Source organism: Malus sylvestris, chromosome 15 (genome assembly GCF_916048215.2).
Source record: "Malus sylvestris chromosome 15, drMalSylv7.2, whole genome shotgun sequence".
Taxonomy (NCBI): Eukaryota; Viridiplantae; Streptophyta; class Magnoliopsida; order Rosales; family Rosaceae; genus Malus; species Malus sylvestris.
The window spans coordinates 1,338,004-1,361,341 of NC_062274.1; the positions used below are offsets into that span (position 1 = coordinate 1,338,004).

General features: G+C 36.7%; 3 protein-coding genes across 7 annotated transcripts; 1 reads left to right on the forward strand and 2 right to left on the reverse strand.

The window, feature by feature from the left end:
* Positions 1 to 1,829: 1,829 nt before the first annotated feature.
* On the reverse strand, positions 1,830 to 3,172 carry LOC126602556 (bZIP transcription factor 11-like). The gene is made up of 2 exons (XM_050269455.1): positions 2,784 to 3,172; positions 1,830 to 2,649 (listed from the first exon to the last, which is right to left on the reverse strand). The coding sequence occupies exons 1-2, from the start codon at positions 2,888 to 2,890 to the stop codon at positions 2,190 to 2,192; spliced, it is 567 nt and encodes a 188-aa protein (XP_050125412.1). The 5' UTR covers positions 2,891 to 3,172; the 3' UTR covers positions 1,830 to 2,189.
* Positions 3,173 to 15,891: 12,719 nt separating this feature from the next.
* LOC126604172 (mitogen-activated protein kinase homolog NTF3-like) lies at positions 15,892 to 18,253 on the reverse strand. Its single transcript, XM_050271316.1, has 3 exons — positions 17,918 to 18,253; positions 17,407 to 17,831; positions 15,892 to 16,829 (listed from the first exon to the last, which is right to left on the reverse strand). Exons 2-3 carry the CDS (start codon positions 17,824 to 17,826, stop codon positions 16,134 to 16,136), a joined length of 1,116 nt encoding a protein of 371 aa, XP_050127273.1. The 5' UTR covers positions 17,827 to 17,831; positions 17,918 to 18,253; the 3' UTR covers positions 15,892 to 16,133.
* Positions 18,254 to 19,386: 1,133 nt separating this feature from the next.
* On the forward strand, positions 19,387 to 23,227 carry LOC126604522 (AP-4 complex subunit mu-like). 5 transcript variants are annotated; one of them, XR_007616676.1, is made up of 13 exons: positions 19,400 to 19,571; positions 19,675 to 19,769; positions 19,879 to 20,082; positions 20,159 to 20,275; positions 20,393 to 20,515; positions 20,625 to 20,751; positions 20,907 to 21,004; positions 21,120 to 21,224; positions 21,304 to 21,398; positions 21,960 to 22,047; positions 22,167 to 22,243; positions 22,370 to 22,443; positions 22,949 to 23,073. XR_007616676.1 is itself a non-coding variant. In XM_050271800.1 (13 exons), the coding sequence occupies exons 1-13, from the start codon at positions 19,514 to 19,516 to the stop codon at positions 23,045 to 23,047; spliced, it is 1,344 nt and encodes a 447-aa protein (XP_050127757.1). In that variant the 5' UTR covers positions 19,401 to 19,513; the 3' UTR covers positions 23,048 to 23,227. The 5 variants fall into 5 exon arrangements, 4 of the variants coding, with proteins under 4 accessions (XP_050127760.1, XP_050127758.1, XP_050127759.1 ...); XM_050271800.1 differs by having other exon boundaries at positions 19,401 to 19,571; positions 22,183 to 22,243; positions 22,949 to 23,227; XM_050271803.1 differs by lacking the exon at positions 19,879 to 20,082 and having other exon boundaries at positions 19,387 to 19,571; positions 22,183 to 22,243; positions 22,949 to 23,227.
* Positions 23,228 to 23,338: the final 111 nt, after the last annotated feature.

A 23,338-nucleotide genomic window follows, 5' to 3' on the forward strand; every position in this document is an offset into this window, starting at 1 on the left:
ATGTCTAAATTACTTGATCCAATGACCTTCTCTTCTCTGGTCAAATAATCAAATTGGAGCTAATAGCAAGCACCGATTGGCACAACATCCAAACATGGAAAAGAGGACATTTTGTCTCCTATGATATATTATTTATCATATTATTAACATATATATTACCGAGAACAAAGCAGTAAAATACATATGAGAAATTCATAAAAATATTTAGAAATACCAAATAAATAATTCAAAACAAGCCAAATGAAAACATTTATTTGAATCTCCACCGCAAGTATTTGAACGTTGGAGGAATTTGATGGTTTATAAAATGATGGACAGGACACCAACGAGGGACCAAATAAAGGAGGCAGATTGTCTGCCCTCCCTTTACCATGCTCTTTTCATCTTTTTTTATTTATGCGGTCACGATTAAGTCATGTCAACATATTTTATTATCTCTATAAAAAAATTAATATAAAATATTGACGTGATTTAACCGTAACCGCACAATATAGAAGGGGATGAAAAGAACATGATAATGCGAGGGTACACAATCTGCCTCCCCAAATAAATATGAAAATTCATTTAATACGAAGCAAAGCATATCTTTCTTCTTGTCTTAAGGAAGTTAACATGGCGTAGGGGGCCCGAGAACCACAAGTTCTCCAAAAAAATTTTTCCTTTGCTTTCCCTTTTGGAATCTTTTATACGTATACTTGCAATGAAAGATACTACAAAAAAACTCAAGTTTTATGCGAACAGTTTGAAACGTTAATACGAAAATGTATCAAATCTAACTCTTATACTTATATACATGCATATATGCAGGAGTGCTCACATGCGCACAATTAGCAACTTAACACGATTCTAATCAATTATTTGGGACCATCTCACAATTAATTGAAAAACGTTTCCTATGAAATTCAGTTAGAATAATAATATAAAAAAAGTTTAATTTTTTAACTGTGACCTAAATAAATAAACTAATACAATGTTGTGGATAAATCGTGACCAACCAAATATCAATTTGAATGAATTTTTGTAAAAGCTACCGTATAAATAAGGCTTTTAAAAAAACCCTATTTTATGGTATTAGTCTTTAACCAAATTGTGGAGAAAGGTACTATATTAGATAGTAAAGATGGTCTAAGGTCGAAGTCTCCCTACATTATATTATTCACATTAACATAATAACATTATCAATTGTTGGAGGACTAACCTAATTGAGTTAATTTGTGTCAAAGAAAACTAATTGATTATTGGAGATTTATTGAAAATTCAAGTAATCAATTTTTCTTACATAAACGATAGCGTTATTAGTTTAAATAATTAGTTATTAGAGGAAGAAGAAAATTGGTGAGAGGAGCGTAATTACATTTCGCCGTTGCACCAACTGCCATAAAGCGTCATCTACTCTTATTGGATACACCGGAAAAGGATCCGGAAGATCCTTTTTCTAGGGATCCCGTGATCTCACCCGTCCATCGTATATCGTTCGGTTAGAAATCATTTTAAAATTTAAAATTTAAAATTAAATATGAATAGTACTTAACGAAAACTGACCATACGATATACAATAAACAGATGAGATTACAGGATTCCTAAAATCCTTAAGAAAAAAATACGGTGAAGATCCCTAGGAAAATGATCCGCCGGATAAACCAAATAACTTGTGGAATTGTAATAATTACTTGTTTCAACTTGCAACCAACTTTCTGAAAGCAACCAACACTAAGGCATGATCCTTCAATTTATTGTAAAACATTTTGAGTGCTGATTAACAGGTCAAAAGTACCACAAATATTAAAACAAAAACAAGAAAATAAAAATAAAAATAGTACACAAACAGGTGGCAACTCATTTAATATTAATATAGAAATTTACAAATATTCCAGAACCCATTTCTCCGTGGTCCCTCTCACTTTTGCCCTTCTCCATCATAGTGATCATATTTTGGCTTCTAATATTAATATCTGATTACAAAAACACAAACAAGTTGTTCTGTTGCTCTCCACTCATGTGAGACTATGATGCAATTCCAAACACCACCAACCAGTAATAACGTTACTGTGACGGTATTCAAAACCAACCAGCAACATCGTACTAAATAAAATAATTAAAACACATAACTATACGTTAATGGTTTCAGAATACCGCGGCAGTGATATTATCGGATAAAATTTTCTGTTGTCATCGTGGCCATTGATTAATTAATAGTATTGGTGAAGCATGTCAGCAGTGGCCATGATTGGTTGGTTCACATGAAGCATATTCCAAGGGTTTATGAAACTGTTCTGATCGGCAACAGGGGTGGTTTCAAGGCCTCCGCCGTGGCCGACGCCGCCGTTGATGTAACCGAGGATCTCGTCGAGGGACTCCAGTCTCTGGCTGAGCTCCCCCATCTGCGCTTTCAATACCGAGTTTTCCGACTCGACATTCATGAAGTGCTGGGTGGTGATGTTTATGCTGGTCAGGATTTGGTTGTTCTCCTTCCGCAGCTGGGCGACCTGCGCCATCAGATCGTCCAGGTGCTGCTGCTTCCGCATCCGCGACCGCCGCGCCGATTCGCGGTTCGATTGCATCCGTTTTCTCTTTCTTTGATCCACCGGACGATGCAGATCCCCTTCAGAGGCATAGTTCTGAAGCTGAGCGGAACCAGAGGAATTTCCGCTTGAAGAAGCCATAGAAATATATGAAGATTTATATAAAAACTTAGATTAAATACTAAATTATTCGATAATTATACACGAATATATATAATCTAGGTATATCTTAGGGAGCTAATTTCTGAGAAAACATAAAACCAGTAGAGGAAGACGACGGAGAAAGATTGGACAAGGTGGGTTCTGCGCCGGAGGGAGGAATCTACCATAAACCCGGAACGGAGGATTTCACTGAGAACTGGCGACATTAATCTCAAACATCAAGATCCAGATCTTCAGCATTTATATTTCCAGATTTTCAGCAGAAACACAAAGACCCAAGATATAACAGCAAAAACCCAGAACTCAACACCCAAAATAAAGCAAAAAAACCCAGAAATTGCTGAAAAAAAAAACCGACAGAGCCTCGGCCCTTAAGAAAAACAAAGAACACAGAAGGAGAATTTAATCTCAGGGCCTTAGACTACGAAACGTAAAATAAAGAGGAGGGAGAGAAGGAATGAGGAAGAGGTTAGTGAAGGGATGGAGGGGTCAATTTATAGAAGGAAAATGCAATAAAAAATCCCAAAAGAAAACCGAAAGAAATTGGAAATTAGATAAAAAAAAATGAAGAAAATAAGGAAAAAAAGTTGAAAAAGTAAAGGGCTTAGGAATCTCCTCCAACCATTCTTCTACAGATGGAGGGGTTGGTGGGGAGACTGATAAGGCATGTGAAGTGTGTAAGAAATTTCCACAACCGTCCAATTCCAGCTGGTGGGCAGTGACACCATAATTTATTTTATGAATTTTACTGACCGGTTTTCCTTTTTCTTTTTCTTTTTTTTCAATTTTTTTTGTTGAGTACTTCAGAAAAATACCCCGTATATGACAGTATTTTACTTATAAGCGGCAAAATCGTTACGATTAATTATTTTTATCAACATTAGCATATGCCTCATATTTTGTGTGTGAACTGCCCATGACTTTGTTTTGTGATAGAAGATAAAATTATCTTTTTATCCTCTTTTGGTTGACAAACTTTTTTTTATTAATGTAGTTAAAATTTTAAAGATTAGTTTATAAAATATTATTTAATTTAGAGATATTTTGTGTGTTGAACCATTAATTTTATGTCATTCTTTATTAACGAGAAGATTTTCAACTCGAATAATTTATTTTTGGAGATAACGCTTATTGATATAAGAAAATAAACGATGATTTTTACCTCTCTTTCACCATTAAGTACCACCAAATTTAACCGTTTCGCTAACAGTTAGTGAGCATGGCAAGTTGTGCCCCTTTTTATTGATATAGAATGGAACGTGACGCCTGAATGTAGCAGAAGGAATCCCAGGGATCAAGGTGGTATAAAAGTAGTAGGGTAAGGACAATACCGTCATTCAAAATATTTTATGTTGGATGCAAATCTGATATTTTCTTTTATGAATAAGACATTTATTAAAACTTAAAACCTCTAAGACCATTTTTAAAAGAGATCTCAAAAATTCTAGATGCAATGTTACTGTGCATATTTGATGTCAAAAATCTATCCAACTGAAGTGTTATTTGCTAACTGAATTTGAAGACTTTGTGATTTAGAGTCAAATTTGACATGAATATTAAATTTATTTTTAATTCATTTTAATAGTTGATCCCTTATTCCACTAACATTTCAACCACGGAAAATTTTGTTTCTGTTGTAGGCCTATTTGATTGAGCGATCTAGGGTTTAGAGAGAGAAAGGAGGCCAGCCACAATTAGAGAGAAGAGAGATTGATTTAATTGTGATGTGTGTTTGATTCACCCCATTGTGCCTTTATTTATAGTAGTAGAAAGGGTAAAACTTTTCCCTTTAGGATTACAATATTTAATAGTTAATCTAATCCTAATAGAAATATAAGATATTTTCCCAGATTCCCTAGGATTTACACAATCACATTCGTATTCTAAATATGCATGCAACACTCCCTCTTGAGTGTGTAAATACTCAACAAACTATCGCATCAGATCTTTAGCAAATAAGGTAGAATAGTTGATGAAGTCATCGGCACAACAGGTGATCGCGAGTCTCAAATTTAAATGAAGTATGCATTTGTAGTAAAACTCACAAAACCTCGTTATAGTAAAACCCAAGGCATGTGGAAAACTCATAGACTAAGGAGAAAAGTGAGAAGTATGCATAATGTCTAAAACGAACGTCAAACTGGACAAAGGTAGTAAACTCAACGGAGTATGATCATCCCAGGATGAGTGTCTCATTAAAACCTCGTTAGGTAGCAAAAACCCAGTGGGAAAAAATGCTCCTAATCATAGGAAAAATAGTACATTAAGATCATGTAAGTATGCTTCTAGATACTCCCCCTGAGTTAGACAAAACTTCTAAATAAGAAAACTATAAGCGATTCAACTCATATAATTTACGCATACAGATTCCTTGGATGAGCTTCTGAAATGTAGACTTAGGCAATGACTTGGTAAAGAGATCGGCCATGTTGTCCTGAGAACGGATTTGCTTGACTTCAATATTCTAATGCTGCTGCTGTTGGTGTGAGTAAAAGAACTTTGGCGCTATGTGCTTGGTGTTGTCTCCCTTGATGTATCCCTTATTCAGTTGCTCGATACATGCTGCATTGTCTTCAAAGAACATCGTAGGAAGGTCAACGATTGATGTAAGACCACTAATGCTTCGAATATGTTCCATAACTTATCTCAACCAAAAGCACTCACGCGATGCTTCATGTAAGGGGAGAATCTCAGCATGGTTAGACGAAGTCGCAACTAGAGTTTGCTTGGTAGACCTCCAAGATATAGCGGTGTCTCCAACGGTAAAGACATAATCCGTTTGAGAATGTGCTCTATGTGAATCAGACAGATATCCAGCATCTGCGTAACCAACAAGGTGATAATCAATCCAAGGGCCATAGGGGGAGGCAACACTTAGAGATTCGCGGGTATAGAACAAACCCAAATCCGTAGTACCTTTAAGGTAGCGGAAAATGTCTTTAACACTATTCCAGTGCTTGAGTGTGGGCGCATTGCTATATCCCGTGTACGTCAACAATAAAGCCCCAACTGCACTTAGGTAAGTTACTTCGGGTTCCAAAATATTTTCCTCATCCTTCTTTGGACGAAAGGGATCTCGTTTAGCATCTAGAGTTCGAACAACTATGTGTGTACTCGAAGGCTTAGCTTTATCTTCATTAAAATGTCGTAACACCTTTTGGTTGTAGTTCAATTAATGTACTAGGATTCCATCCGAACAATGTTTGATCTTCAGGCCGAGACAATATCGAGTTTTCCCAAGATCTTTCATTTCAAATTCTGATTTCAAGTGTGTAGCAATTTCCTCAATCTCTGTAGGAGTCATAATGAGGTTCATGTCATCGACATAAACTGCAACGATTGCAAATCCGGAATGTGACTTCTTTATGAACACGCATGGGCATAGTTTGCTGTTCACATAACCCTGACTTGTCAAATATTCACTCAGACGGTTATACCACATCCGCCCGGATTGTTTTAATCCATAGAGTGACTTCCTTAACCTAATTGAGAGAGTGTTTCGTGGTTTAGAACTATTTGAACCAATTAATGGAAGTCCTTCTGGAACTTTCATATAAATTTCCGTATCTAGATCCCCATAGAGATACGTGGTTACCACGTTCATAAGCTGCATATTCAGTTTTTTCAGAAACTACAAAACTGATTAGGTAACGGAACGTTATAACGTCCATTACGGGGGAATACGTCTCCTCGTAATCAATCCTTAGGCGCTGAGAGAAGCCTTGCGCTACGAGGCGTGCTTTGTATCGTACTATTTCATTCTTCTCATTATGTTTCTTCACGAAAACCCACTTGTAGCCAACGGGCTTCACGTGTGGTGGTGTAGGAACGATAGGTCCAAATACCTTAAGTTTCGCGAGCGAATCGAGTTTGAACTAGATTGCTTGTTTCCAGTTTGATCAATCGGTTCTAAGTCGGCATTCATCGACGGAACGTGGTTCAATGTCATCGCTGAACATGATGTCAGTAGCTACTGAGTACTCGAGTGCATCGTCGACGATCATCTCATTCCTATTCCAAACCTCATCTAATACTGTGTAGTGGACCAAAATCTCACGATTCTCGGAAAGCTGACATGTTTCATCTGAAGCATCACCGTAATCTAGAATAACCTCATACGTTGGAACGGATGAGTGAGTGATAGTCGAATTCAAACTAGGGTCACTAGTTGGTGCCATTTTCCTCGTCCAGGGTTGTGAATCCTTTGAACCAAGGGGTCTGCCACACTTCAGGGTCGAAGGCTCGAAGTAGATGATTGGCTAACCGCGTGGAGGGTGCAGCCTCCTCATATTTGAAGACGGTACAGCCTTCCCAGACAGGTTGTTGATGTACACGGGGGTACATTTATCCTTGCATGTGTGTTTGCAGCGGGTATATGTGATCTTGTCGTCACCTTTGCTAGATCATTAAAAGCATCCGGCATGCTTTGAGCAATGATCTAAATGAGATATAGTGAGAGCATACCACAACAATTCGCGGCATTCTACGGGAACATTAACATTGTGTTTTTGTGTCCAAGTTTGAGTGAATACGCGCATACAACGAGGCATATACACTATAATCTGAGAAATTACTACTCGCTTACGCGCATACAACGAGGCACATATTTTCTCATATACCACACAACATAGTATTACTTGCTTGCAAAAGTAACTAGGTGTCCAAGTTTGAATGGATATTCCTTAATTTGTGTCCAATATAGAATGGATATTCTTTTGTGATTTGTGTCCAAGTTTGTGTCCAACAACTTCAGGGAATGCATAGGTACAAAAATTTTGCAAACAAAATAATGTGTCATCATTAGAAAATAGGGAACTTTAACGAAAAGCTCAAAGTACTGTTCACTTTAACGAAAAACCACATTCTTACACTAAAAAGGCAATCCTAGTACTATTCACTTTACCCTTTATTTTGTCCTTATCGTTAAAACTCAAAGTTTTCAAACATTTTTCATTAGTTTTTCTTAGAAAATAAGCACATTAATCACCATTTAAGTAATAATTTAATCATCAACAACCGCATCATTTAATTTTATAAAATGTAATTTAAAATTTGGTCTTCCTAACTTACCCAACAACCACATCAGTAGTAAATAAACAAGTTAATCAAAGCTCAATACCACATTCAACTTTTGTCATTAGGCATACCATCGATTCACTAAACCATTCTTAATGTCTTTACGAATTTTTCTGCTAGTGCATCGTTTCTACCATTGGAGCCGCCTTCATTAGAAAATAGAAGTCGGCTCAAATGTTAATAGATATTAGTGCTTTTCGTAGAGTATACTTATGTGTGTTTAACTACTAATTAATCATTATTTTACAAACAAACACAGTAATCTCAATGCTTCCTCTACAATATTCGACAATAATCTCCTTTGACTTTGTTTATTAATTCCTAGACTGGGGTCCCCAAAATCTTGAATGTAACATAATAATGTTTACAAGATCGATCTAGTGCAGTCTGCAGTGCCTCTAGGTATTGATCAAAGGGCAATTTCTTGGATGTAATCCGAAAATAGTTTTTTTTTTCTTTTTCTTTTCTCTATCTTAAGATTATGAGTGAATTATTTGTCACTAGCTAGGACAATGCTTAATGAATGTATGCATGGGATCAAACTATATTTGTTTGGGTTATGGTTTTGGATTATAATAAATTCAATTTGTTTTAGGTTCCAAACATCAGAAAATTCGTCGGCGATAGACTAACCCTACCACATTAGTGGGTTTTCTGGATAAATAATAACATTTGCCTACACACTTTGTGTGTATAAACACATTTTTTTAGAAAATGAGGAGAGAGGGAGAGAAAGAGAACATGGAGGAGTGGGAGGTTTTTGTTTTTTATTTATTTTTATTTTTTTATAAATATTGGAGGTATTTTAACATCACATGTAAGTGAGGCTTCAATAAAAAACAGTAAAATTTGAATCTATGAAATTACATTATTGCCCATCATTTTTTTGTGTGATAGAAGATTAATTTGTCTTTTCACCCTCTTTTGGTTGACAAATATGATTTTATTAATTAGCAGAGATTATGTGTTTTGTGCACACACGCAAAGAACCCTTATCTTTCTACCCACAGGAAGATGCAAAAACAACAAATATGATAAAATATTACAAATGCATGGTGAGGTTGATATTCGAGAGCTTGCAGTTGCAGACAATAATGGTGTACTGCTTCTGGTGGGCACCAAATGATAGTAACAATAATAGTGCAGGAGACGAGAGAGAGTACAGCGCCTATGAGTTTGAGGCACGGAAAAGGAAAAAAGGAACAAAGTGGGGTGCATGGTGGGGGGAGAGCTGGGTTCCTCTCCACGAGTTTGCACCAGAGAGGGGAACATAAATTAGGTTTTCAGGAAAAAGTTAACCTGCTCGTTGTGGCCCTTGGGAGCAAAGAGATCGAGCACCAAATAATCTTATTGGCTTATGTAGTTGACGTCTCTCACGCTTTATTCTGATTCAGAGTGAAGACCTAACTTTTTAAATTTATTACAAATTAATCGACACATTTCTTTCTTCACTTGCAACGAAAGAAAAGTGTGATAGTAATCCACACTGAAAGATATAAAAAGGAACAAAAAGGAAAAGGGAGAAGGACAACAATCCGATGGAAAATTTTATTCTGATCTTACAATGATCCCTCTTTGCAGTCTTCGTTAATGATAAGGTTATCTTCTATTTTAACCCTTCAACTTGTGTATCTTTTGCTATTCTATTACATTTCTGCGAAGCTGGCAATTGTTCCGGACAGTGACAAATTGATCCGAAAGTGATACCACGATCCACATAATCCAGTTTAAGATAATGCGATATACAGATTAAAATCTTGCAGGTGAGAATAAATCATAGTTGTTGGAGCTTAAAGCGTTGTGAGTGTTGATAGGAACTCTATGTTCATTGCGATATTCTGAAATGACATTGGGGCCCCTCTAGCTTTAAGACATGACCATGAACAAAGAAGAAAGTATAATTTCCACTGTTTAAAAACTTGTAAAAGTTGAAATATTGTAGCCAGATAGAGACACACAATTACAACTTGAACATTTCGTTGTATTCTCTCTCCTTTCAAAAAAAAAAAAAATTGAATTAATGAACTGCTACAGTAGGGTTTTATGCTAATAATAAAATATGTATAAAAAAAATTCATAGATCATTGTATCATTAGTACTCAAGACAACGCACTCGTACTATGGAATTCTTTCTCGTGAAAATGCCAGAGCATTCATGAGGAAAAGAAAAATGATCAGAAGCAAAAAGAAAAGAGAGATTTTGGATACGTCAAGAACATTTTAGAGAGAGAGAGAAAGTAAGAGAGGGAAATTATTAACAAAACGTTTTCTCGAGGAAGACATGTCAAGACTCTTCTGGTGCAAATAAAAGTTTATTCTCCGATTACTTTCGACTGTTTTACCGCTCAAGTTTGTTAAGCGCGACATCTTTGGATAATTACAAAACATAAAAATCGAGTTCGAGGACGAAAGTAAGTGAATCACGATTCATGAGAACAAAATCATAGACCAGACCATTGTCGTAGTGAATCTTACAAAGTTTCTGCGCACACAAAAAACAGAGTAAGTGCAAATAAAAGTGTAGTCTGTGTACAAATAGTTGGTGGCATTGTAGTTTTGTTGATTACGAATATTCATCTTCGAACTCGACCTCTGGTGTTCGTTTTTTACTTTAACACTATCCTTTTTTTATAAAGAAAGTTAATCAGTATAAAGCAAATATGCAATTAAATTCCTTGTTTACTCTTGCCTTCTGTTGTCCATCATTTTCTTCTGTCGTATGCTATCTCATCAAGTGGACCTAAATTTTCAGTTTTCGTTGCCAGAAATCCAAACAATACAAATAATAATAATACAAACTGTCGTTTCTGTTGGATTTAAGTCAACAATCTGTGATAATTTATATATGCTAATAAATAATAAATGCAATAGAAACTAACAGAATATAAACTAGAATATGAATTATAAAACAGACAACTTGAAGATCGAGGCTTGCGTACCGCAATGTCCTTGAAACAGAAATTTCGTCCCTACTCTGTGCTTGTAGTTCTACGGACGTCTGTTCCACCAGGATTCAACGATCTAAGTCAGAAATTCCAGCACCGGAAAATAGACTTCTGGCGAATATTAATGTGGTTCTCTCAGTAAGGATGTTTAAGATTGCAGGAGGAGATTTATGATTTTTCTATATTGTAAATGTCATGCAGATGGATGTATATATAATGTGATTGTACCTGTTCGCAACAGGTATAAGGAAGGGATGCAACTGTTGGGAGACATCTGCTGAAATGGGTGTTTTTGTTTCTGCGTTTTCACACTTCAGACTTCATCTGAAAAGATGAGTCTGTTGGAAAAAATAAATAAATAATTAATTTAAATTCGAAATTAAAAATAATTAATTAATTTAATTATTAGAGCCCCAAGGCCCAAGGCCCATCTTTTGACAATTAAATATATATTAATTATATATTAATTATAATTAATTATATATTAATTACCAAATAATTAATACACCCCAAAGCCCAATCCCAAGGGTGAGCCCAATTTTAGTCTCCAGGCCTATTACTCCAATTACTTTCTTTAAAGGACAAAGCCTTATAAAGTGATAAACTCTTTTGAGAATGGCTAATGTGGGACAAGAAAATTTCTACTCAAACTTCCAACATTTTCTCCAAAAACAATTACGTGATGGAGCAAATTGAAGAAAAGGTTTGGTAGGGATGCCAATACAAATTTTAAAAAGGCCAATCAGAGCATCGTTTGAGTCGTGATTCTCCAAACAGCATTAGTACTCTCCAAGTACCATACTTGGTTCTTTTTTTGTTTTTATTGTTAGGTATCGATCAAGATATCTCGAGAGAGATCAAGTTGGTTCGTAGGGTCCAGTAATTCAGCCTTTTGCAAGGGGGTCCCCAAAACAGATTTTATTTGTTTTTTTTTTCTCTGTAGCCATGATTTTCATTTTCATTTTTCTTTTCTTCTGCTTAAACTGTTTAAAAAAAAATGGAAATAAAATAATTAAAACATGGAAACAGTCTTGATTCGTGCATCTTTTCTATTTGTGGGGTTTTTCTGACTTTCTTTAGCTTTTGAGGTTGTAGGTGCTTGTGCTTTTTTTCATTATATAGTCTCTATGAAAAAAGTTGGGACTTATCAATCATCTAGTACTTAACCATGACTTTCTTTCTATGCGTTACTCCTGCTTTAAGGAAAACATGGACATGCAGATGCGGTCGATATATCATTCAAATGTCGTTGTAATTATTGATATTGTTGATATGGTGAAGTTACATTGGTTAGAATGTAGTTGATATGGTTGTTGGTTTATTGTTTTTTGTGTCCACAAGTGCAGTTAACTGTAATGTATAATTGATAGTCTTGCACAAAACCATTAGTAGTGATTATAAATCATTTGGACTGACGTACTAAATTAATATGTATTCGTGAAGCTACAGCTTTATGCTCTTCAAGGCTCTTTCCTTTAGTTTTGCTTATCATTAGAAGCTTCTAGCTAGGGTTTCCTACACTTGAATATCATGTATCCAAGATCAAGTACGGAAGATCAATTGTGTACGTTAAAGTAGTGATTTTTTAAAGTAAAATGTAAGCTAATGTATATGTAGTGCTGTCGTCTCACCTTTCTCAATTCTCACTCCTCTTACCGACCTTAGACTAGGGTTACTTAATTGTCCTTAAAATATTCTTGCATCTGCCTTCGTCGTGAAGGCAATTAAATCATGTAGGTATATGCTCTTGCTTGCAAGTAATCACGTCTCCAGATGTTGAGTTTATTATTTGCAGAATAAGATTTTTTTGGTTCATCAGATGGTAGAATCCTATTCGATCATAGTTTTTAATCAGAAATAATAACCGCACACTGTTTTTCTCATCTATTACGTACTCTCTTGATTTTTAGTCATCTAATTGAATAAATCAAGCCACTTAGTACCACGATTTAATAATATTCTTCTTTACTTGTAAGTGAGAGGTCTTAGGTTTAATTATCGTCAAAGTCGAATTTGAACCACATTATTGCTAGCGTAGTGTGAGACTAAGCCCAACCCCCTTTAGTGTAGATAATACTGTTTGTTTGAAAGAAAGAAAAAAATGAATAAATCAAAAGAAAACAACCAACGAAATTGAATATGTGTTGTTATCATTTCTATTTTTAATCAATTAAATAAGATTGTCTAATATTCTGGTTCTGCAACTAGCTAGGGTTCGACACAAAATCCCTAGTTGATATGCTGGGAAGTGGAAGGAGCTAGTGATTGTTGGAGCAATATTAGAAAATATAAGAAATATAAAAGAATTCTAATAATAATAATCATAAAGAAATTTCACAACATCAATTATATATGAGATTAATATAAACAACTAGAGATAAAGTTAGAAAAATTTGACAAACAATCTTTGGATTCTGGCGAACTTTATATATTCCGTAGTCTCAAGACACAACTCGGAATTTGACATACGAAGCATGAGAGAAACAAAGTGGGGAAACCCTATTTCTCAAGAGTAAAAATTAACTCTAATTTTCTACATCTTAATGATAATGGTTTCATGAGTTTATATAGAACCCACGTACTTCTTGTTAAGGAGATGTAACTTTTCATCTATAAGTATATATTACTTATCAAGAGAATACACCTAAACAACATAACCTTTCTAAGAAATTGATTAACACTATTTTTCATTCTGTTTGTACCATACTTGACCAATCCCGAAACTACTGAGCACCGGTCAACGTTATACCGTCAAGGACCCAGAAGAGTTTCCTTCCAACCAGGAAGCCAATCACAGCGCGACACATGTCGACATCAGAAGCCAATCATAGCGTGACACGTGTCAACATCAGAAGCCAATCACAACACGACACGTGTCAATGTCAGAATGAAACTAGAAACTCTCTTCTATAAATAGAGATCATTCTCTCACAATATTTTCAAATGTCATTTATACTAAATCATTCACTTGTACTCACTAAATGAGAGCTTGAACCTATGTACTTGTGTAAACCCTTCACAATTAATAAGAACTCCTCTACTCCGTGAACGTAGCCAATCTGGGTGAACCACATACATCTTGTGTTTACTTCCCTATCTCTATCCATTTACATACTTATCCACACTAGTGACCAAAGCAATCTAGCGAATGTCACAAACTTAACACTTTCTGTTGTACCAAAATTCTCACTGATTTTATGCATCAACACATTCAATTATTAAAATTATATATTACAATATTTCATATTATAATATAGAATTTCCAACAATGATAACAGGGAAATGAAGGGTTTTTACATTCCCCTTTGCGTGCAATCAGTCGATCAAAGCGATGGACGTGATATATATGTGTGTGTGTGTAAAAGTCAAGCTGATAAAATCATCCAATGCACTTCAGATATAATATCCTATTTATGTATATAATTATAATATATGCATGCATGCTTGAAAACACTTACTGATCAAGTCATGCATGCGCAAAGAACCTTCCCGTGCAGCCTTCCAATGTCTGCCAAACTGATGTAGTCATGCATGCGCATGAACCTTCCCATTCAGTCTTCCAATGTTTGCCAATAACTAGTGGGTTTTTCCAAAATCTGTATAAACAAAAAAAATTCAAAGCCCAAAAACGTTATTAAATCATGAATAAAAGGTGATTTTATTTTAGAACTTGCGTCTACGTATCTCTCTTTATTCTCTACAGATGCACACACTATATTGACCAACATGTCTAGCGCCCATGTCTATAACAAAATCTCTAATGTAATTATTTTGTTTATCTATCTCTTTTATTACATGACTGGTCATGTTACGAAAATGATAAATGTGTTAAAACTGTAAATTCTATGTTAGGGAATTAAAGGACAGACCTTGCGCGTCTTTACGAAATTTTCTATACTGCTAATTGATTTTGTGGTGAAACCTCAACTGTTTTCCTAGTGTCAAATAGGTGACAACTATTTATGTAATCTCTACACATATGAGCACGATGCTTTAGATAGCTAGGTTAGTTTGGTGGTTGAAACTTGAAAGGTGCCCAATAAGTTGGTTGGTTGGTTGGTTGGTTGGTTGGGCGAACGTCCAGAGCCGAAAGGAATTGGCCAAAAAATTTTGGTGGGAGACGGAGACAGATCAAAGGGTACAGTATCGGTGCTGCCTAATTTTGCATGGATGTTTTGAGACCAATAACTCAAAGAAATTGTGTGTCAAAGAAGGACGGCACCCATTCTCATCCAGTTAAAACACTCAATTATCTGAAAGGGAAAAAAGGAGAAATCTGAAAAGGGCAAAAGGAGAAAAGAGTTCCACAAAAAATACAAAAGAAAAAAAAAATTCTCGTAGATCTTCTTTCTCTGATCGTCCCTTTCTCATATATTGCAATTTTTTCAGTTTAGGGGAAAACCGCCACGTGAAGGACGACGACTTTGCATGCATTTAATTAGGGGGATGCGAAACTGATATGGGTACCGAAAACATTTGATATGGCTAACTATTAAAATAAATTAATAAAAATTAAATTTATGTGAGCATGCATGTAGTTGTAGACCATAAGTTTTAATTTTTAAAACGCACTGGACCTTATTACTTTGTACTACGGTCTAGTGGTATTCTTTTTCACTTGTAAATGAGAAGTCTTAGATAAGTTTAGCTCACTCACTCATTCTTTTAAGATGGGCAATAATATCGTTTGTTCTGAGAAAAAAAAAAGCACTGGACCTTTTCTTGGACATTGGCCCAAGCCTTCTAGAAGAAGAAGGGGACACTCCAACCCAAACCCAACTCGGGCCTTTAAAAGGGTACTTGACTGTGTTTGCGCCATGGTTACTTCCTTCATATAATTGACGTCTTCGGATGTTAATTGCCGAGCTCAGTAACGCGGGCTTGTGACCCAAATGCGGGGGCATTAAAGGTGGTGCCGAAGGTAAGTGCATTAGGTCGATCTCATTCTTCACAAGGAGAAATGATGCCGAAAGTGCTGAGTACTTGAGGTATACGCATCACCCCCCAAGGCTCGTCACCATGACTAGTCTTCTCTCTAGGTGTCTTCCTGTGTATATAGAGGTGTCTTGTTGTGTATACAGTTTTTAAACTGCGAAACTTATCGAACAGAGAAAGAAGTATCACTTCATCAATATCTCCGTAGCATGTCTCCATGGTAAAATTTCAGGCGATCATACAAAATTACGTGGACATAAAATAGTATCTTCATTAACTACAAAAGGAAACCAGTTCCAGACTCCATAGACGTACAAAGACACACATATATACAAACTTAAAACGCCACCAATCTCAGGCTCATAGCTGATCATAACTTATAATTAACGAAGTTATTGAAGGCGAGAGAGACCTGCTGACGCATGCTGCATCAAGATTATTGGAATGGAGACGCATTTCAAAGTCTACATAGAAGAAGCTAGAAAGAAGATGATCAAGAAAACACTGCGGCATTGCCTGTAGCAGCTTCTGGATGGTAAAGAAGCATTTCCCTCCACATCATCTCCCTTATCGTCTCTTCTCCTAAATCCTCGTCTATGTCAAGATCAATAGGTACCTCGGCTGAAGGGTTATTATTGGGATCATACAATGGGGACATGTAGGGGTGTTGGAGTGCTTCAGCGACGCTAATCCTCTTTGATGGATCAAAGACAAGCATCTTTTGCAGTAGATCAATTGCCAGAGGATGAGCATCAGGGTAAAGGCGGGTAAAGGGGGTCCCCATAGAATATGGCAACGATTTTATGTATTTCTTCGCCTTCAGATTGTCTATAAATTGGAGATCCTCCTCCCTCTGGCTTCCAAGGATGTTAATTATGAGTTTGAGCTGGTTGAGGCATTCTGTACCAGGGAAGATAGGTTTCCGGCCAAGAAGCTCAGCAAAGATGCACCCAACAGACCACACATCAATCGACGTTCCATAGTTGTCACAGCAGAGCAGGAGCTCAGGGGCACGGTACCAACGAGTGACAACATACTCAGTCATAAACTGCCCCTTTCCTGTGCTGGTACGAGCTAGCCCAAAATCACATATTTTTAAGTCACAGTTTGCATTGACAAGAAGGTTCCCAGGCTTCAAATCACGATGGAGAATGTTTGCAGAATGAAGATACTTTAGGCCTCGAAGCAGCTGCAAGGACATTCTATTTTCTTTAGAATAAGTAAAAACAAAAGACAACTGTGAATATATCCTTTTCAAGAAGAAGTACAAAAAAGGGTCTTTTCCGAAAAAAAGAAAAAGGATGAAAGGCATAAGGAAGCACAGTAAAAGCAAATCTAGCGGTTCAATCAATCCATCATACTCTTCTCTTAAAAGCCCTACGCCAAACCAAATCAATGATTGACATTCAAATTGATGATAGAAATGTTAGCACTACTTATCAGTCTAGCACGGTTATGTAAATTCCACAATGCAACAATTTAGTGCAGCAGTCTAGTCTCCGAATTTTCATAAAACCGAACGAGAATTGTTAAAGTATTCTGCAGAATCAGTTTCTATGAAGCATTCTAAAATGTAAAGATGTCTCATTTACAATGTATGATGTTTCATTTTCCAAGTAGCCAACAATGGACAAGATAGCAAAAGTAAATTCGACAATATAGGGACGAGAGTACGAGTTCATACCGGATTAAATCACCAAAATTACTAACAATTTCACTAACGAAACAAAGCGAAAGACAATCCGAAAACATTCAATTTATGTTACCTGAAAGAGGAAATACTGGCAGTGATCATTCGAAAGCGGTTGCGAAGACTTAATAATCTGGTGGAGATCCGTATCCATGAGCTCATACACCAAGTAAACATCTTTAAAGCTCTTCCTCTGAATCGGCATCATCACATCCTTCAAAGCAATCACATTCTCGTGCCGGAGGTGCTGCAGCAGCTTCAGCTCCCGCAGCGTCCGCAGTGCGTCGATTCGGTTCTCGAACGCATTGTTGATCTTCTTGATCGCCACCTTCTCGTTCGTCTCCCTGTTCACCGACGAGCAAACGATGCCGTACGCTCCCCGCCCGATCGGCTTGATCGGCACGTACTTGGTGTCGATCTCAAACAGCGTCTGCCACATCGAGTAGTAATGCTTCCCTTGCGACCCGATCCCGTTCGGCTCCACTTGCGTCGCCATTGTTCCTTCACATTAATAAATTCGATTAATTTCTGCTTCTTTTTCTGCAAAAAGCCATCGAATTTTCGCAGCAAACAAACAAAGATTTTACCTTTTTAGTCCAGTCCCATCCAATCCGCTAACCCACGTCCGAATTAGTCCCAATTCTCATCCAATCCACCGCAAACCCCGACCATTTCGCACTTACCCGCAAATTAGCCCCAATTTCATCGGCACAAACCCTAGTTTCCAATTTCGCGCCAGAATTTACCGAATCAAGTCATCGGGAATTGGGAATTCGGTTTCCGATCTGGGTGTGTAGAAATAGGGGCGATTGAAGAGCTGTAGATTCGTTATCTCAACGCGATCAGAGCAGAGAGGGGAATAAGCACGTGACAATTATGCGGATTTTATTTACTTGGACTATTATTTTAATTTTATTATTTATTATTTTCTTGTTTTTGTCTAATGGATGATGGATCGCAGCTTCTCTCACCGGATTTCGCTCGTGTAACGCTAGCGAGAAGAGCAACGGATATTTTTATGGGCGGGACCCATTTTTTTGCAGGGCGGGCATTCAACGGCTTGCTACGTCGTCGTTCAATTCGATCACAACGAAAATTTCACACGAGGAAATGTTTTGTCAAACTTTAGCTCAATCAGGAATCTTGTCAAAACACCTTAGAATTTGGAACTTCTTGTTCTACATGCAATTACTTAGTATATTTCTTATTTAACGGTCAAATACGCAACTAGAAAAAAATGAGTATCACATTTGATTGCTACATAATGAATGTATGAAAATGCGTGTACCGTAGTCAAATTACAAAACTGGCCTTACTCAAGAAATGTCATGTGCATCGTTGGTGCTTCATTGTTGGTGGAAAAATTAGTTGGTCTAAATGCAAATGGTGAATTTTAAGTATCTTTTAATTGAAGTGACACGTTACTTCATTTTTCTTCTCATATCAACAATGCAATTATGATAAAAGTTCGCACAACCATTCAAGATCTCCTAAACAAAAGTAAGCATTAGTAAATGTGGTATAGTCACATTAGTTAGATTGACAACCTCTTTTTTATGCAATCGATTACAAATGTCACTCAATGCAACCATAAAAATTTCATATTTGATATGAGAAAAGAACCTGAGAAAAATTGAGAGACGAAGACAAGGAACGGGGAGAGGGTAAGTGGAAGAGGTAATTAAACAAAAATTATGAAAGCAAAACAAATTTTAATAATTTTAATTTTTCAAATTGTTTTATAGAAACTTCAACTAAAGGCACTCGGTACTGTTCACCTTAAGGAAAAATCACATATTTACACTAAAAAGTTAATCCTGGTACTATTCACTTTACTCTTTATTTTGTCATTATTGTTAAAACTCAAAATTTTCAAACTCTTTTTATTAGTTTTCTTTTGTTTTATTCCTTAATCTTATGCAGGTATGAAAAAATAAAAATGAAATGTTTATCGAAAGCCAATACAAAATAAAAATTCAGAGTCACGTGATTGACTCGTGACTTTTAAAACGTGGCGCAAAATCGATAGCCGCGGCGCCAAACGTTGGTTTCCGTTACGACTCGGCACCCGTAAAGGTCCAACCGCTTTCCACGCGGACACAGAGAGACGCAGAGGAGACTGAGCGAAGCGATCAAATTTCACGAGTCCGAAAGGGAAGAAGAAGCTTCGAGCTTTCACAGCGATGATCTCTCAGTTCTTCGTTCTCTCGCAGAGAGGCGACAACATCGTCTTCCGCGACTGTAAGTCTCACTCTCGCTCGCTCGCATTTCATCCGACTCTTCAAAGTTTTGAATTTCTAGGGTTTCAGGCTTCAATTTTCAAAAATTTCAAAAATTGATGCAGATCGCGGCGAAGTGCCGAAGGGAAGCGCCGAGATTTTCTTCCGGAAAGTGAATTTCTGGAAGGACGACGGCGACGGCGACGCGCCACCTGTCTTTGTAGGTATTTTCAATTTTTTTTTCTTTATTTGGAATAATTTATATTAATGCATTTGTGAGATGTTAATCAATTTTGCATGATTACCTTTCTTTAATTAATTCGTTCTAGAACGCGGACGGTGTAAATTACTTTCATGTGAAAGATGCTGGGTTGTTATTTGTTGCAACGACGAGAGTGAATCTGTCGCCTTCTCTTGTTTTGGAACTTTTGAGAAGGATTTCTAGAGTCGTTAAAGATTACCTCGGGGTCCTTAGCGAAGAATCGCTGCGAAAAAACTTTGTGCTTGTGTACGAGTTGCTGGACCAAATCATTGTGAGTGTCTTCAAAGTCCTGCATTTTATGACTTTATGTGTATGTAATATGGCTTACCTGTTGTCAATTATGGCAGGATTTCGGTTATGTGCAAACTACTTCGACTGAGCTTTTGAAGTCATATGTGTTCAATGAGCCGGTTGTGGTTGATCCTGCGCAGTTTCTGCCTCTGGGTTCTGCTGGAATTTTTACGGTATTATTTATATGATAATTTGCTTTCTGGTGGCAGTATTTCATTTGTTCTGATTGATCTGTTTCTGATTGATCCGTATGGTTTGATTGACTTGCTAAACTTGCTTGTTGGTATCAGGCCAAAAGAATGCCAGTAACTACAATCGCAAAATCTGTTGTTGCAAATGAGCGTGGAGGTAGAAAGAGAGAGGAAATTTTTGTGGACGTAATTGAAAAAATGAGTGTTACATTCAGTTCCAGTGTAAGTACCTCTTGTGTTTCGGTCGCCATTTTTAATTTCTTGTTAGTCACAGCTCCCAGGTGGTAATCAATTTTGAGCTTTTTTTATTACTATTATGTTGTTCTTGCAGGGATATATACTTACTTCTGAGATTGATGGTACCATCCAATTGAAGAGTTATCTCACAGGCAATCCAGAAATTCGACTGGCTCTTAATGAGGAAGTGAGTATTGGAAGAGGTGGAGGGTCAGCCTATGGTAATCTTTCCACTATAGAAAATGCTTTTAAGATGTCGGTAGTCTTCGTTAACTTTCTTTTATAGTTTGCTGGGTTTGAGTGAGATATGTGAGGTTAGGATATCGGTACGGTCAGCATTGTCCTCTTAATCTGATTATGCTGCCTTTTCCAACAGATTATGGTTTAGGAACAGGGGCTGTTATACTGGACGATTGTAATTTCCATGAATCTGTACATCTCGATAGTTTCGATGTTGACAGAACACTTTCATTGGTGAGTCTGATTGAGACATTGTACTTTATAATCGTGTGCAGTACTTGTTGAGGATGGAGATAAAACTACTGTTCTGTTAGTGCTAAAGTTAATAGATTGCTCCACTGTTTAATAGGTACCAACAGATGGTGAGTTTCCAGTCATGAATTACCGCATCACTCAGGAGTTCAAGCCTCCCTTTCGTATTAATTCGTTAATTGAAGAAGCAGGACCGCTTAAGGTGAGAAAAAAGTAAAAAATTCCTCCTATCTTAAAATAGTAACATCTGATTCCATCTAAATCAAGTTATGTTCTGTTAGGCTGAAGTGATTACTAAAGTGCGTGCTGATTTCCCCTCAAGCATTATTGCAGATAAAATCCTTGTGCAGATTCCGCTGCCACCATATACAACTAGGTAATTTGTTTATCTTGTAACTTTCTGCTGGTGAAAACATGGTGCATTTGCATACCTTAGAGCAAAATTAATGTTACTTCTGGTCAGCTGTCGTATATTTTTTTTTTCTGGTTGACTGAAGAGCATAGACTTGGTTGTTATTGGGTTAACTTTTGTTTGTAGGTATTTGACCTATACTATACTCAACGAGTAAACATTGATACTTTTTCAAGTAGGGTTCATTATTATACACAGGATAAACAACAGTTGAGCAATTGCAGTTAGGCAGACAATCCATTTCCTGAATTATTCCTTTTTTTCTTTTCTCCGCCTTAATATAATATATTGCGGGGAATTGGCTCTTGTATGTTACACACTAGTTATTACGTTTCAGTTCATACTTGTGACAGCTTTTAGAAAATTTGGACGAACTTCTTAGAAACTAGCCTCGATGTCGTGTATTTTTGTGTGTTATTTTACTCAGCAGGTAACCACAGACATGATGGGGGAAAAACTTACTTTCAATACCGGTTCCATGTCTGCATTACTAATCCTCTTCTTGTCTGCTCTGGGATACATTAGGGTTAGTTTTGAGTTGGAACCTGGAGCAGTTGGAAACACAACTGATTTTAAGGAAGCAAACAAAAGAATTGAATGGGGTTTAAAGAAGGCAAGGATTTCCTTTGCTCTCAATAAATATCTTTCTCATTCTTCTTCTTTGGAAGATTTATTAAGAGTTGCATATTACTTCTGCTATGAGCCTGCTTGAATGTCTGAAATTAGTAATAGGTGCCTTGCATTGTAGATTGTTGGTGGATCTGAACATACATTACATGCAAAGCTGACATTTTCACAAGAATCACATGGTAATACATTATTTTATACTTGGGAGTCTGTAATGCTATATAATCTTCGTTGTTGTTTATGTGTCAGAGAGAAACAAAGAAACCGATGTGTGAATGCTACTTTATTGTGTACTTGTACTAATGCAGGAAATATTACCAAAGAAGCTGGACCTGTTAGCATGACCTTCACAATACCCATGTTCAATTCTTCAAGGCTTCAGGTAAGATTTTCTCTTGACCTTGTAAGGACCTAATCGGATGAGGCCATTGCTGTGGACCTATGGTACAAACTCAGAGCTCTAAGTTAGATTAATGCTATGAGATTGTGTAGACATTACACTGCTGGGAGTCTACATAAGCAGTTGTATCTTCATTTCATACTTAGGAAGGCCCTGACTCCCTTGCCTTCTGATCGAATCCAATTGTTGGGTTGATGCCTCTCACGGCAGCAGTCAGCTGGGAACATGTTTATTATACTTGCTACCTAAAGAAAAAACTAACTGGAATCGTACTAGTGAATGCTGTGTAAATTAAAATGAGTTTCCAAATTAGCTACCTAGTTGAGTTGGCTGACCTAAATTTGTGAATCAAACACACAACATGAACCAGATCTGTATTGTAAAACATGAGCTTTACTTATTTTTTCTTTTTCTGCTTTTCATACATCTATAATCATGTGTTCTAAGTTATTCTAAGACACCCGTTTCTTCATCTGTCTTGATGCAGGTAAAATACTTGCATATAACAAAGAAGTCGAAGAGCTACAACCCATATCGATGGGTGAGATATGTTACACACTCAAATTCCTACGTCGCCCGGTTGTAATGTCTCATCGCCCTAGTATGTTGTTCTGTTTTTCCTTCTCTATCACGGTGCTTTTGCTTACATGTACCAAGTCAGATTCCTTGACCAAAAAAAAAAAAAATGTACCAAGTCAGATTTTATTTTGTTCTGTGTACCATCATGATTGACTCAATAAAGCACACTCTCTGAAATTTGGTAGAACTCGAACATCCTTGAACAACTAAAGTTCCCATCCATATCTGAATTAGTGCTTTTCAGGTTTCCTTTTTAGACTATAACTCCGAAATCAGAAGGTCTAGAGAGTCTGGTCAT